At 37.2% G+C, this 16,930-nt stretch overlaps 1 protein-coding gene across 2 annotated transcripts in view; it reads left to right on the top strand.

Annotated features, from left to right (window-relative positions):
- LOC127424243 (glutamate receptor ionotropic, delta-2-like) overlaps window positions 1-16,930 on the top strand; it is a 618,756-nt gene that overhangs the window by 377,715 nt on the left and 224,111 nt on the right. For both annotated transcript variants that reach the window (XM_051669247.1, XM_051669248.1), the window contains exons 5-7: window positions 5,653-5,706; window positions 10,252-10,425; window positions 15,694-15,855. In XM_051669247.1, coding sequence (XP_051525207.1) covers window positions 5,653-5,706; window positions 10,252-10,425; window positions 15,694-15,855 — 390 coding nt within the window. The remainder of the gene's footprint in view (window positions 1-5,652; window positions 5,707-10,251; window positions 10,426-15,693; window positions 15,856-16,930) is intronic.

Raw genomic sequence — 16,930 nt, 5'->3', positions numbered from 1 at the left:
ATAATCTAACTGGAGCAAGCGTGGGGCCCCGCGAGGGATGAGCGTGCCAGCGCCAGAGTATACATCAGCCGGGTGCAGTTTCAATCTCTCCCCTAAGAACGGGTCACTTCACGTGACTCATAGAAGCAGCGCTGACCACACAGAGATATGCCAGTTTCAGAGTTTGTACTTATTAACATGACCTGCTTCCCTATTACTTGAAATTTAATAAAGGATGCATTAAAGATATAACAGCGGGGTGTTTCCTTTAAAGGCGCTCTGACACGCAAATTTTGCTTCAGTGGAACGGCAGCTCCAGCTTCGCTTATTCCACAACAAGAGTGCTTCTGTATTTAGTTATTTTGTATTTTTGTGTAATTTCCTCATACTTTGCGATCTACATCACCTGAAGCTGTTTGGAAAGTTTGGAGTGCGTCAGGACTGTAAGCTGTTTTCTTTCCTTAATCAGGCACGAGATGCAGTACTCCTCTCTCACGGCATCATTAGTTTCATATCTGATCTCATGTTACGTTAAATTAGATCAAACGACTACTCGACAACGAAAAGTTTTGTCAACAATTTTTTATCGTCGACGTTGTCGATAATGTCAACAAATCGTTTCAGCTCTAGTGTTGAACTACACCTGTTGTTATTCTTCCAGGACACAGGTGCGAACTTGAGGGGAGCTGACTTCGTACATCCACTAAAGTGTCTCCCCTACTAAAAAGACCAAATGCTGTTCAAAGTTGGTTTATACTGATTAGTGCTGATTTGGTGCTAGTCTAGGTGGTGGACCAGCATAACCACTGGTCACCAACAACACTAAACTAGTCGACCAGATTGTACTCTCTCCAGTTGGAGAAGGAAGTCTTGCCTGGTCTTTAGCAGGGGTATCTAGCCTTGCATAACATTAATGATTACTTCTATTCAGTAACAGTTCTCACACATTCATCTCCACTTGAAAATAATTTCAATTTCCCCTGCAAATGCATTTACAATATGTATGGGCTTTGTAGGAGTTTACATATGAAACAATGCATGGCAATGTTAAAGATGCAGTATGTAAGATTCAGAAACCCTTGTTATTAATGACACCTGTGACCGTTAAGTGAACTGCAGCCAGCTACCCATTGCTCGTGCTTGCGCTTGTGCACACACTCCATAGGGATGTGAGCGAGCGAGCATCGGCCAAAACAATGAAGTAACGTACAAAGAGAATGAATGTGATTCACTGGCATCATGCTGACAGAAGAGGTAGCATAATTAAAATTAAACAGTTATGATTGTTTTACCACAAACTTTGAAACTAAACTAACACTACTTATCAGCTAGTATAGCATACTGATACACACATACATCTACATACTACCGAACTATACCAGACAGTTTACTATTACACTGCACTGTTATGTTGCACTATTGTATGTTTTGTATGTCATATGTTGTACTATGATCAAGAAACCAGCGTATTTGCTTAAATTGTTCCTGTATACCTGACTTTTAGTATAAAGAGAATATTGTTGAAATTATTTGAAAGTTACGAAGCAAGGTAGCTTGCAATTTCGTCAGCGTTAGCAGGCAAGATCAAGTTAGCTAAAATTACACAGATCAATCCTTGTGGCACTGTATTTCACATGCTTTGCAGTTATGTAAGCTTACCTGTCCAATAAGAACGCCAATTCAGGGTCGGTTTTGATCCTCAAAACTGAACGAAGGTCCCTCCAGGAAACAAATGCCCTGCCGATGTTCACTCTAGTTTTCTCTCGACCACAATCATGTTCCCGCTTAGCCAGACTGGATTCAGTAGATCCATTTTTTTTGGCTTACTCTGAGTTTGTGTAGGAGTCGGTGTTGTGCTGGGAGCCGGACGTTTGCTGGATTCCATCTCTAAGATAATGTTACCTAGTGTTGCAGACTGTCTGTTGTCGCTGTTGAATAGCGGAAGAGAAGCTATTACTGAGGCAAGGCTCTTGGGAGTGCGCATAAACGTCACATCCTTTGGATTTTCCTGGCAAAACCGACCTACTCCCTTCACATGAAAATCAGTCTACAGGCTTTAATAGGCAACCTAAGAAGTCCAGGAAGGGCTCATTTTTTAAGTTGCGTTACAAGCCGTTTACACATTGGCAAAAAATAAATAAATAAATAAATAAAATAAAATAAAATATATATATATATATATATATATATATATATATATATATATATATATATATACATGAAAATTGTTACATATTGCACCTTTAAATATGAAACAGTAAGTCATGATACAAACTGAAATTTCTTCCGAAAGTTCTTGATGGAAAGTTTTAAGCTCTGGATCAGATGAGTCAGTTATGCAGTAAGAAGTGGTGGTGTGGAGGCATCTTATTGTGCTTGGCGGATGATAGTTCACGTCTAATTCTGATCATCTCTGCGTCTGGCTCTCTTTAATGAATACATGCCATCTCATCTACAAATTCCAAGGCTCAGACAGGTGGAAAATATGAGATAATAACAATAATCATCATTCTACAAATGCACCTTTTTGAAGGACATTGCCTTCACCATATAATTAAACAAATGGTTGTATTTGAAAGTGGTTTGAGCTTGAATGTCTCTCCTTGAGGGTACTTTTTTTTCTAATTTGTGATTGTAAAAGGCAGGTTGCGAACACTCTAACTCATCACAAAAGAAGGAAAAAGAATAATAGGATGAAATTGTAAGTGATGGATGATTGGTGTTAGCGATACCTATTTATTCTTCAATGAGATTTCACATTAAAGCAAGTTAAGACCTTGCAGCACTGAGGTGACGGCTCCCTGAACTCAACAACCTCAACCTGGATTCCCATGCCCTCTCTCTATTTCTCAGACAAGGGTAGATTTACAGGTGACAGCAATGGCAATGAGTGAGAGGCTCTGTGTGATTACAAGCTTTGATCTTGCTTGCATAAGACTTTACGTTAACCCGCTGTCATTTAGGGGTGTATGCTGTCTGCATAGCACAGCGGATTCCCAGACATTCGTAATCGCACTGCCATTTTGATACTTTAGCATGGTTCATTCGTACTGTATGTGATGACTATACCCATGGAGGTTTTTAATACTCGGAGAAAGCTATCCGTTGGCATTCCTGTTAATCTCAATGGCAGTTGTGCGGCTGGGACAGGACCCTCTTGAACTATGTGATTTGCATGCTGGTTTATGTTGGTCTAGCTGATGGACCAGCATAGCTATTAGCTGGTGCAGGTGGTCTTTCTGGGTAAGCTGATTGATCAAGGAACTCTTTCTGGTTAAGCTAGTAAGTAATGCTGTTTTTTTGTTTTGTTTTGTTTTTTTCAGCAAGGCCGTCAATAGCGAAATATGTTTTGAAACCTGATGATGTAGAAACGGCATCTACCAACAAGGGCTAACAGGACCATTGCTAACCATCCAAACCTTGAACCCATGGCTTTCCCACTGAGATTGTCCTACTCTGTGATTCTTAAGGAAAATCAGAGACGTATTTGCTCTTTTTCTGAGCCTGATCCTGCTCAGGGGAAGATGCTTTTTAACTTGGTCAGATCTGTTGCAACAGGATTTTCCTAAATCAGTCATTCTATGTTAGGCCTGAGCATCTTTTCTGTGCCAGCTTTAAGCCCGCTGCCAGAATCAATATCTTTCTAATTGGCAACGGACAACACACCTCTCAACATAATCTTTATTTGCATTTTTTTTTTTTTTTTATCTCCTATTTAGCTATTTAAATATTTTGCTTTTATGATGTAGAGAGACATTTGTTCCGGTCAACCACACTGTGTAACAATCTTGGTGCATTTTCTTGGCACTATGGTAATCCTTAGAGGTTCATTTTATTCTAGTAGAAGTTTAGCCAATGCTTTAATTAAGCAGAACCATCTGCCTCTGAATCAGATGGTAAGAAAGACCCTGAACCAAAGCTTTAGGCTATATTCAGACGACTGATCCATATACTGCTCTGATGATCCACACACAAATTTTTATTTTTTTCCATCCACAACACTACGCTGAAGAGCCACTCTCATAATGTCACCAAGCATCAGACACCAAAAGGACTGGGCCATATAATTAATAATAATAATTTTATGTCTACTCTTGTTTGGGTGTCAAAAAGCGCATTGTGCTAAATGAAGAATGTCATACAATTATCATAACAGTTTCAAAGTAATTACAAATAGACATTCTATATCTAAAAATCATTCATGAAGACTCCCAGCTTAAAGCCCCCTGAGCTTTAATGTTAACAGAGCCGATGGGATCGATAACAATCGATGGGATATTTTATACCTCTTGTCACCTTTGTAATTAAAAGTTTTATTAGATGTTTGTGGGAGATTAAACACTATTAGTGCTGCTCCAGCCATCAGATTCTCCAGCTGTTCCTTTTGTTTATGAACAAAATGTTTTATGACACCCACGTTTATTCACCTACGTAATTATGGTTAATGAAATTCTGTGCTGGTACACTGGACAGGAGACACATTGATAAAGGTTAGGTGTGGAGAGAGAGAGAGAGAGAGCCAGAGATGATACCTGTTGCACAGCTGTGAAATGGCTATTTTTACACTATTTTTCACTGTTTGCACATATTTTGCACTTTATGCCCTCAAATACACTACCGCTCAAAAGTTTATGGTTACATACTCATTCTTTATTTATTTATTTATTTATTTATTTATTTTTTTCTTCATTTTTTTTCTTCACATTTCAGATTAATAGTAAAGTCATCACAACTATGGAATAATATAAATGGAACTATGGGAATTATGTTGTGACTAAAAAAATCCAAAATAAATCAAAACTGTGTTATATTTTAGCATCTTCAAATTGGCCACACTTTGCCTAGATTTTGCAGAAATGTACTCTTGGCATTTTCTCAACCAACTACTTGAGGTATCACCCTGGGATGTTTTTAAAACAGTATTGAAGGAGTTCCCATCTATATGCTGGGCACTTAGTGGCTGCTTTTCTTAATTATTCAGTCCAAGTCATCCATTTCAAAAGATTTTAGTTTTGTAATTAAATAAATTAATATGTTGGCACAGTTATATTTTTGTCTACAAAACTAATTTCAAACATTTAAGCATACGCCTTCAGATCAAAAGGTTTTTAAGATCATGAGAAACATTTCAGGCATGTGACCCCAAACTTTAGAATGGTAGTGTACATATGCAAATACATATGCAGATTTATATTTATACCCATTTATGTTTATACCATATTGTTCTCTTTAAGTGCTCTTATCTTGACATTTTAGCCAATCACCTGAGCCATAAATGCCATGTGATTAATTACACAGGAGCCTCAGATAAAAATTATGTCCTAACAACACTGATGGCACCACAAGAATGGCACCACAGTCACAAGCCCTTCATTAACAACTATACTGAGCTGTGTCCGTCAATGGAGAAACTGGCTTTTTGCCTATTGAATGGTGTAGTTACAGCATCTTAGCAGCAACTAACTGCCCATGTTTAACCAGTCAAACTTTGACTGCCAGGCAAAGATTTATGTCCACTAAAAGTTGAAAAGTTCTTTCATGTATTCCAAGTGAGCACACAAATTAAACTGCAGGAAACTTCATTTGGCTTTGAAAATGTTCCTGTTCTCACTTCTAACAATATTTCATTCAGTTTCTAATTTTCTGAATCTATCTCTCTTTCTTTATCTCCAGGTGGTGGAAACTAATCTTGTGGCTTTTGATTGTCACTGGATCATCATAAATGAGGTAGGTTCTTCCAAGTAATTTGGTTGGAAATACAGTTTATTCTTCAAACAAAATTAGTTATTTTTGCAGCAATTTAGCTGGCCTAGCTAAATGAAAACATGTTGTAAGCTATTTTACATTAGATTTTTAAAGGGCTAACCCTGGACAGGACAACTTTACATATGTATTTGTGTAAGTGAGAGGCGCCCATAGGCTTAATCTTAATAGCCCGATCCTTGCGGCCAGATAAGGACAAATTACAGTTCAATGATTTAAATTAGATCTGGCAAGTGTGGGAAAAGCTCTCCAAAATAATTCAGTAGTCCATAAAGAATAAAGCATTTTGCAAAATGTTTCACTGACAAGGAGGGAGGAGAGTGAAGATATAGACCTTGTGGGCAAGCTCTGTTGGCTGAATTATAGCTGTTTCAACAACTAAAAGTCCATTTTTATGGCAATCGCAATTAATCCCTCTGGTTTTCTTTAAAGGGATCATTTAATGAAAAATCAGGTTTTCCTTGTTTTGTTTTTTCGAGATAAAATAGTTATATAGTATAAAACATACTGTAACTTTTAGAACTTAAAACTTTCTCCCCAGTCCCAAAAGATCATCTATTGAAACAAAGCGGCAAAAACACCTTGTTCTGAAAATTTTCAACTTTCTGACGTCAAGACAGCTCAATACATAAGCACATGACTGACCACATTTATACATCTAAAGTGCTTTTTTGGTTTTCAGAAACTTGGCCCATGATTCCTAACACCAAAATAACTATAAGAGTCAAATGCAGGAAAGTCCACCAAACCTTTGCTGTTTTTAGCTGTGTGCCACACCAGCTGCTTTGCATATCCTTCCATAGGATTCCAATGTTAGGAAAGAGTGGCTGAAGTTTACTTTTAATAAGGTCTCCGATGCAAAGGGGCTGTTAATTAAGGTAGGTCACTGCAAACTATATTGGACCTGACAGCACAACTGCAGCCTGTGCGTAAACACAGCAAAGCGCTGCATCTCATTTCACATGCGAAGAAGACATTGACACCTGCCACTTAAAGCTGAAGTTTTATTTTTGCAGTTTCATTTGGTGGCACTGGTGGCACAGAAATTACACACTTCAGCTTTAAAGGTAGTTAAAGTCTTAAAGGCACAGCAGCAAAAAACTGCCCATTTTATTTTAAAGGTGAGGGTGAAAAATGGTCATGTGAACTAAATCATGACTCAACTCAACTCCAAATATGCAGCCTTGACTAACATTATTGTTATTAGTCCACTAATAACCTTGACTAACATTATAAGTGGACCTCTGGAGAAAATAAAATAATAAAATAAATGTTTTGACCCCTTTAAGAATGTTGGTGCAGATTAAATGATTTTTCAGCTGCTCAAAAATATCCTTGAGTACTTTCTGAAGTGTCTTCAGAAGCATCTTTGATCATATAAATTTGAACAAATATTGCAGACTTTCAGTATTTCTGCTAACTTTCTAATCTCATCAGTCTACAAGGGCTTACCAGTGTAGGTAGGTGTAGCACTGAGTGCATCTGAGGAAAGATTTATATTCTCAGATTTTAAGCACAAAGGCATTTGACATTACCTCGTTGTGCCCCTTTATGGACACACATTGCTTATAGTTGGCCTTGCTTGACAGCACTCTAAGGGGAAAAACTGAGCCACTGCCAAAACCTGAACCCTAAAATTGGGCCAGAACCCTGTAGGCTTATATTTGTGTCATTCTAATTTAGTGCTGTTCCTAATTAAGCATCAAGGGCCTTTTGTGTTTGTCATCTGGGGGTGTAAGCCACTCAGTGTTGGTATTTTCAGGTCTGTGAAAGAGTGATGTCCTCTGTGATCTTGATTGTTGGGCTACACATTATTAAGGCCTCATGTGCCCTCTCTTGATTTGATATTTAATAATGTATCCTAATTTGTCCTCCATCATTCCTACAATGTTAATTAGCAGCTGCCCGAACACTGTTTGACAGACTTTGATTCCTCCAATCAGAAACCATAAAATTACCTTTCAGAGAGCAGGTTGCATAGTAGACAACATTCATTTTAATCTTATTGAGGCCAAACAGCTTCGACATTCCAAGTAAGTTCCCCAGCATGCCGATAGTGCCGCAAGTTCAAATTTAATGACATACTTCATGAGAGCCAGTCACCGGCAATCACAGTTTTGCAGGTAAGAATGAAACTCAAAAGTGAAGGCTGTCAAAGGAAACAGCTTGACCGCTCTGAAGTCTACATTCACTGGGGGACGTTCCCTGTCTATTCTCATCACATCTTTCCCGGCTCGCTCGCTTCGCTCTGCCTGCCTGTGGAAAAGACGGCTTCAGGCCAAAATTAGCAATCATACCTCCCAAGGCTGCGCAAGGACACGCAAGCACACATGGTCATGTCTTTCTGCCTTTTGGCAGCACTCTGAACACCCATTCATGAGGGTAACCATAACACTGAAGATCATTTTAAATAGTTATGTTTATGGGATTCAAATTGGAGCCACTTTTTGAGAATTTGAGCTCTGGAGAATTTGACCTTGACTGATGATAAAGGGCAACTTAATGTGTACAGAAAGTTTACTTTTTTTTTGTTTTTTTTAATTTTGTACCAGTACCATTGTCAGAAATTAACTTGAATTATTATTATTATTATTATTATTATTATTATTATTATTATTATATTTAAGGGACAGTTACCCTACTGGAATTGGATTTTAATGGGCATTTTTCATAGTATTTTGAACTATATAAAACTCAGTGTATTGTTCATTTACAGTATATCAAATGCTTCAATTAATCGAATAATTAAATAAATTCTCAATCTGAACAATAAACGCTCTGTTAGAATGTATATTAATGTCTGGTCCGTTTATACAGCTCTTTACTGAATAAGTATTTTTCTCTAAAACCATAACAAGATAAGCCCATCACAGAATATCATGAAATATGTTATTTAACAGATAAAAACTACTACATTATATAAACACATTTTAAATATTCGGGGCATTTTTGCCCCAATCTCTGGCTAATGTTTTATCGTGGTCAGTGCAGAAAAGATTTAGCCAAATTTTTGAGATAGGCCTACAATCTTTAGGGAAGTTTCAGTAAAATTTGATTTAACCTGGCAAAGAACGGTGTCCGAATCAAAGATGTTATTTACAGTACTTAAAGGAATATTCTGTGTTCAATACAAGTTAAGCTCAATTGACAGCATTTTTGGTATAATGTTGATAGCCACAAAAAAAATTTTGACATGCCCCTCCTTTTCTTTCAAAAAAATGCGGTTTACAGTGAGGCACTTACAATGGAAAGGAGTTAAAATATTCACATTTTTAAAAGTTTAACCACAAGACATAAACTATATGCATGTTAACATGATTTTAGTCTGATGAAGTTGCTTACTAACCTTTTCTGTGTAAAGTTATAGCCAATTTTACAACTTTGTTGCCATGACGATGTAATGTCAACAAACCCTACAACCCTAAAACGACTATAAAATGAAGATTTAACAACTTTACAGCTCAAATAATACATGAGTTTTAACAGAAGAATTAATGTAAGTGCGTTTATAAAATTACAAGCTTCACATTTCTGCATTTAAGCCCTCCAAAAATTGGCCCCATTCACTTCCATTGTAAGTGCCTCACTGTTACTTCCATTTTTTTCTTTTTTACAAGAAAAGGAGGGATGAGTCGAAATACATTTTTGTGGTAATCAACATTATGCCACAAATGCTGTTAAATGAGCTTAACTTGTATTGAACCCGGAATATTCCATTAAATCATACAGCTGCAATCATGCACTTATTCACAGCAGGGATTCCCCGTGTGATTGACTGGAATGCCGCGATGGTGATTCGCTTTTACCTCACAACAAATTATATCAATAACTTTTGAAAAGGTATGAAAAGAACTAGTGTAACTATAATATGAGTTGTAACATAGCCTAATAACATTCAATTGAATGTTACCAACAGTTAGGTCAGAGAAAGTTTAAAGAGCTAATAATGTTTGTGGTTCTACACGAATCACGTGGATAGCTATTTTGGTTTCAAGACGATGAAACGAAACATATAGAAAGAAAACATTTTGTTTCATATTTAATGTTGAACCCATTTTCTTTCTCTCAACATAAAGTTTGTTATTTACGTTAAAGTGAAAAATAAATCATAATTGTAATCAATGTTTCTTTGACCTAATTCTGCTTAGTCTTTCAGTTGTAAAACAAGGCAAGTTCTGCTCAGCAAGGTGCCCTTTATTTTTGTAGCCAATGTTCCTGCATTGTATGGTTATTTTAGTTTACATTTTAATAACTAAACAATTAATTATTCTGGCACTTTAGGCAAATTTTTTCTTTCTTTCTTTCTTTCTTTCTTTCTTTCTTTCTATAAATAAATATATAAATAAATATCCAGGGGAAACATGACTCCAGAACACCTGTGACAGCCTCACCCTTTTCAGCTTTTTTCTCTCTACACTGTAATCATTAAACAATGTTTTATTTATTTTTTACACTCTGTTTTACACTCTGTTCTCAATTTCCCCTATCTGTCACTTTCACATGCTGCAGGAGATTTCAGACCTGGATGTGCAGGAGTTAGTAATGAAGTCTATAGGTCGACTGACCCTGGTGAGACAGACCTTCCTTCTCCCACAGAACACCAGCCAGCGCTGTGTCAGGGGCAACCACCGCATCAACACCTCCCTCTGCGACCCCAAAGACCCAAAGGCACACATGTTAGAGGTGCGATCCTCCCATTTGTTGCATACCTCTTCAACTTAATCATCTCCCTTCATTTGCTTTTTTGATTGTGTCCATTAACTGTTGCCGTTAGCCAATCATTAGCCTAACCTAACATTATTAGAAAACATGAAAATGCCAATGCTGAAATTAGCTACCTTGTTTTATTGATTTTCTATTTCTTTACAATATGCCCATGGGTGCCATTCATGTTTTCTAATATTCATCTAATGGTGTATATTTCTCACATACTTAATTTATACAAAAATCAACAGACATTGACAGATGTGAAATGTACTGAGCACTCAGTAATGTTAAACTTTACACAGTATATCACTTTTTCAAAACCTTTTCTCATTATTAAAATTAATTTATATTTATATAAATATATAATATTATTTTGTAGGTGTATGTTGGTATCGGCATGGGCAAATACACTAGGGAAGGGCGATACCACTTATTTTCTTTTTGATCCTATACCAATTATTTCAAGTCAATACCAATACTTCTATTAAATTGCTTTTTTTTTTTTTTTTTTTTTTTCTTGGGATAAAAGGGGTAATTTAAAATATTATTTTTAGTCCTAATTCAAGACATTATTATTATTTTACTTTTACATTTGTGAGCCTAAACTGAAAATTATTAGACTTCTGTTTTGTTTACCCTTACAAAAATTAATCATGGTTTCACTACAGTAACTATAGTTTAACCATGGGATTTAGTTAAACCATTGTTACCACACAATTAACCATTTACAATATTAACTACTGCAATATTACTGTAGTAAAACCATGTTTAACTATTTTATCTAATTATGTATTAATAACAATTACACACAAACTCATTATGAGAAATGCCACCTTTAGATATGTTGTTATTTAGTGTGAATTTACCCCAGAAGCTGTTTCTCTGATTTTCTGTCATTACCTCTACAAGGCACTGATCCCTCTTGTTTGAACAAGCATTGTGACGGCGCAAGCGCTTGTCTGCTTGTGTTTTTCAGCATGCATGTTAAGATGAGCGGGAGAAGAAATAGTTCCCATCCTGCACAAGAATCTGCTAATTTAGCCTAATGATTTTTATTTCACTTTGAAGCTTATGATTAATGTTCATGTTCATGGTAACCAAATAATAATATCCGTAGTTTAAATTTTTATTTTAGAATTTATATTTTTATGTGAGGATCGATATTTTTGATAAAGTATCAGTATCAGAAGTATCGATACTTTAGGATTGATCCGCCTATCCCTAAAATACAATACATGGCCAAAAGAATATGGACACCAGAACACTACACCCTATACAGTACTGTATGTGCTTGTGCATTTACATTAATTTCAAAACTAATGGCATCTGGAAAGACTTTCCACTAGATGGAACATGACTGCTGTGATTTGCTCCCATTCAGACTCCCATAAGAGCATCAGTGAGGTCAGGCACTGATGTTGGGCTATGCAGTCTGGCTCGTAGTGAGCATTCTAATTCATCCCAAAGGTGTTCAGTGGGGTTCAGGTCTGGGCTCTCTTTGCACATAGGTTAGGGTTGGGACAATATAGTTATCTCATGTTTTGGTTCGATGTACGATATGAGGTTCACAATTCGATATAATCTTGATTAAATTTAAAACAACACTTACTGTAAATGACAAAGTATGACAGAAAATTGCGTTTTATTTTTATGAAAAATGTTATAATTCCTCATAACAATAAAGTTATCTAATACACAATATAAATGCTCAAAGTTCAAATAATATATATTTCTCTATAAGAAAAGATATTAAACAAATAAACCTTCAAAAATAGCTGCCTACATTTAGGCTAATCAGGTGAAGGACAAACGATATAAAAGGACAAAACCTGTCCTGAAATATGAAGGGTTGCAATCAAAACTCCTCTATAACATGCAAGGGGAAGCTGTAGTTGTTTTCTGTCACTGTTTTAAAATAATGTGTACAAGTTACAAGTATATACAGCAGTGGCGTGTGGTGCATTAACCAGGTACCCCTTCAATCAATCTTTTTTTTTATGTTCATTCAGTGCGTAACCGCTTCTCCTGTGAAGGGGGAAAACAGCTGAATGGTGAAATTAACACATCTGATTGGTCAGATTTTCTGTTACTCTGCTAATACAAATGAATCACACAACCCTTAAAAAAATCCTCTGAAGGAGGCACGTTGTGACATAGCTCTAAAGCTTGATTTGATTGGCTATCACAGACTGTTTACACTTCGTCAGAAGAAAGAATGCAGAGATATTTGAGGTAGTCTATGTTCAATTTAAGTAGTTTTTGAAGTTGTATATTTGTGTATTTTAATGCATTTATTTGTTAGATAAATGCGGGGAAGAGCATTTCAAATTTGAGTAATGTTGCTGTCTCAATTCATGTCAGCCCTTCTCTGAAGGATTTGAAGGGGCTGACTGCAGGTCACAGATATACAGTATATTGAGTTTACATAAATGTTTGTAACAAGCTCTAAAACTGTACTTTTTCTTTAAGAATAGCCATAGTTCAACGAGTGTCAAAGAATAGTTTTTGTTCAGCGGACATTAACGAGGAGTGTTGCATGGTTTCTATACTGCATCCATGTTATGTGTGATTAAAATTAAGGTCTCTTTTTACTTTTTGATAAACAACTAACTGTCGAGAACACAAATTATATTAAAACACATATTACTCAATTAATGTGCGTGATTCTCATCTTTGTGCGTGGACCTCATCTTTGATGGTCACACATTACATGAAAGAAATGTTCTATTTTAATTTAAAGCACTTTTAAGCACTTTCATCAAAACAAGGTGATTTTCCAGCTATTGTGAACCCTGTAAATGGTGTAGAAAAAAGGTGACAGAGAGATTTTGATGTTTGACAAATCATTTCATTTATGATCACACGGATTGAAATTTTTGCCCTCATATGGTTCCTCATTTATTTTGGTTGCCGTTATTTCAAAATTCAATATATTATCCCATCCTTAGCATAGGGGCATTGTCTTGGTGGAACAGAAAAGTTACACTCCATTCTACTAAAATGTTTGTCTAAGGAGATTAATTGGCTGTATACTTTATTTTATGCACCTGCTAGTAATGGGTATTGCTTAAATAAGCTAAACCTAATTAAAGGGGGTGTCCACAAAATTTTGGCCATGTAGTGTATGCATTTTTGGTATGTGTAAGAGAGAGATATGGGTGGACATGGGTTCTTTTCTGTGTAGCAGTGAATAATGCATATAGGCAGGTCATGTTTGACAGCAAGGATTCAGCACTGCTCAGTGGTCAGCAGCCCAACCCAGCAGAGGCCCAATTTTACATTGCACTGAAGCATATCACATCTGTCTCTCTTTCCCCTCCCTCTCTCTCTCTGACTTTCACTGTCGATGTACTGTATATACCACCCTCCCTCTGGAATACCCCTCTCCACCTCCTGTTCCCTGTAGACCACTGATCTCTCATTTTCCTTGGAGAGAATGACTTAACTCCTGCACTTCAAACAGACTTCATGGACTTCCTTGGCCAGCAGGCCTTCTCCCCTCTGAATTTAACCCTGCCTTTGACTATTAACTTCTTTGGCATTGGGTCTTGCTTTGTTGCTTCAGTTGTTTCAACTCCTGCTGCAAATACCGTATCATGAAATGTGCGAATGATGCTGTAATAGATCTCATCTTATGCTCTCTGCTGTGTTCAAAGCGCGAGGTACATTAGCTGAGAACATCAGTCCAATCGGCGCTGTCATTTTATTCCACAGTCTGCTTTGAAGCTGATGTACATATGCTGTAATTGGCAGTTAGTCTACCAGTTCTCAAAGCCATTATAGCCCCAGAGCAGGGCATACCTGTTCATAGCTGTTCACTGAGCCAACCGAGCGTGACTCCCAAAATAATTGGAATGGCTTTTTCTTTGTGCTTCTCTATTTGCTTGTGAACGTTTTCAATGCTGAGGCCATATGTGAATAGCTTACCTCACAAATTGCCTTCATGACAATTATGGGAAACCAAAGCTGATGGTTAGAGGTTTTTCCCAGCCATTAGTCAACATGGTATGACGTTACATTGTACGGGCACTCAATATAGTGTCAAGTGTGCAGGAGAAGTGTGGATTAATAAACAACATGGGAAACCCTGATGACCACTCCACTCTATTTATTACCTTCTCATTAAAATGGAGACAACACTATAGACCAGAGGCGTGCAGTCGATCAGAGCAGAATTAACTCTTTGTGCTGACACCACACGGTATGGTATTATATTGTGTGTTTGAGTGAGGAGCACTACTGGTCACCCAGCATTTCATTCTGATGAAACTGGTTGCCCAAGGGAGGCTTGCTGGAAAAGATAGTTAAAGGGATACGTCAAACAAAAATAAAAATTCTGCCATTGTTTACTCACCCTTACATTGAATAAACCTGTATGCCTTTCTCTCTTCCATGTAACAAAACTATGATGTTAAGCAGAATGTTAGCCTCAGACACTGTTCACTTTTATTGCACTTTTTTTCTCCATACAATGAAAGTGAATGGCGTCTGAGGCTAACATTCTTCCTAACATCTCTTGTTGTATTCAGTGGAAGAAAGAAAGTCATACAGGTTTTAATCAACATGGCAGTGAGTAAATTAAATTATTTACAAAATTAAAATTTTTGGATGAGCTATCTCTGGTTGAGGGGAAGCTAGCCTGGATACCATGCTGGGGGAATAGCATCCAAAACACAACATGCTGGTTACCAGCAATGCTGATTTTTTCAACAGGGTTGTCAGGCAAGATAGAGGGAGGAGATAGAAAATGTGTGAGAGAGAACAACAACACAGAGGGCAACAACCTCTAGTCAGACTCAGACATACAGTTTTATGCCTGGCAGAGACCTGAAGCCTCATGAGCAGGCATTGTTTTGATTGTACAGACAGAAATCACAGTACAAATGGCAGGTATTAAATTAGACTTTTCTATTGTTTATTAAATTACACTGCCTTCCATTGCCACATCTAGTTCTGAATGAGCACTTGTGATCACCTGCTGTCCTTTCCATGGTAGAGACAAAAAGATGATTTCTTCTCGGCTATGTCCACCTTATCTTGTAAGAGAATTTTAATCTGGAGTCTCTGGCTCTCTATGCTCATGTCATATTTCTTCTCTCTCTCCCTCTCTCTCTCTCTCTCTCTCTCTCTCTCTCTCTCTCTCTCTCTCTCTCTCTCTCTCTCTCTCTCTCTCTCTTTCTTTCTTTCTTTCTTTTATTTTTTTTACTCTATCCCCTGTTGTTGTTTTTTTGTTAATTTTTTCAGATCACCAACCGCTACATCTATGATTCGGTGCTGCTTCTGGCCAACACCTTCCACAGGAAGCTGGAGGACAGAAAATGGCACAGCATGGCGAGTCTTTCGTGTATCCGCAAGGGCTCCAAACCGTGGCAGGGTGGCAAATCCATGCTGGAAACTGTGAAGAAGGTAGGACTTTGAGCAAGAAGATGTGTGCATATGAGAGTTTGACCTTGTATGCATTTACATGTGGACAGGGTCATTTCAGAGCATATGGGGGCCCTAGGCAAAATCCTACTTGGAGGCCCCCCAGGTAATGATTACATACAAAATGGCTATTTACAAGGAAATTGTGTAACTGAATCCTCAGCTGTCTTTGATGCCCCTAAATATTTCAGTATGGCACTTGAAAATAATGCAGACAAGACAAATTTGGTTAACTGAATCATCTCCAGTGCTGCAACTACCATCACTAGCTTGCTAACAAACTGAAACAAAGATAGCATTGAGTCTGTGAACAAATCTTGGCGAGCTACACTATTTCTGTTGTCAACACCTTAGTAATCTAGCTTGCAGAAATGTCTGAAAACATGTGCCTTTGAAAAACAGGACACAACTGCAAAACTTTAGCTAATTGTTGCAATTTAATGCATGACAACGAACAAGCACCATCTAGCCAGGTAGCATGCTTACATTCATTTATTACCAGTGGTCTGGCTGCGTTTCTCCTCCATGTCCTTCCTTTGTTCTTTTTTCTGCTCCCAACTTGTAGGTGCGCTTTATGAAGATGAAAAACCCTTTTAGAGAGTGCATGTCTGTCACAACTAGTTTCAACTCTCTCTTTGCAGTTACATTGCCACTTTTATTATATATAATATTGAAAAGATCTAGTGCCTTGTTGAAAATTTTTTCGATTATTTGATTATTCGATTATTTGCTTTAAAAACTATAATTCTTCTTTATAAAATGTCATGTAAACCCTAATGCTAAGTCAGACAAACAGGCCTAGATAATGTGATTGTACTGTAGCTCGGCTTCGTCCAGCATACACATTAAGGGGACCACAACTGGCTTCGGCTTTGTGCCCATATACTTAGATGGACAGAGGTGATGTTCGACATGTATATGTATATCCCGTATTTGACGTTCTTCCTTCAAATATTTGATTACGCATTGTGTCATGTATACTTGAACAGACAGGTGAAGATTGTAGCTAGAAAATAACTGTGCACGTTTACATACTGAGTGTGTCTTCTCCTCCCTG

Source organism: Myxocyprinus asiaticus, chromosome 33 (genome assembly GCF_019703515.2).
Source record: "Myxocyprinus asiaticus isolate MX2 ecotype Aquarium Trade chromosome 33, UBuf_Myxa_2, whole genome shotgun sequence".
Lineage (NCBI taxonomy): Eukaryota > Metazoa > Chordata > Actinopteri > Cypriniformes > Catostomidae > Myxocyprinus > Myxocyprinus asiaticus.
This window is presented reverse-complemented; position numbering and strand designations above follow the sequence as displayed.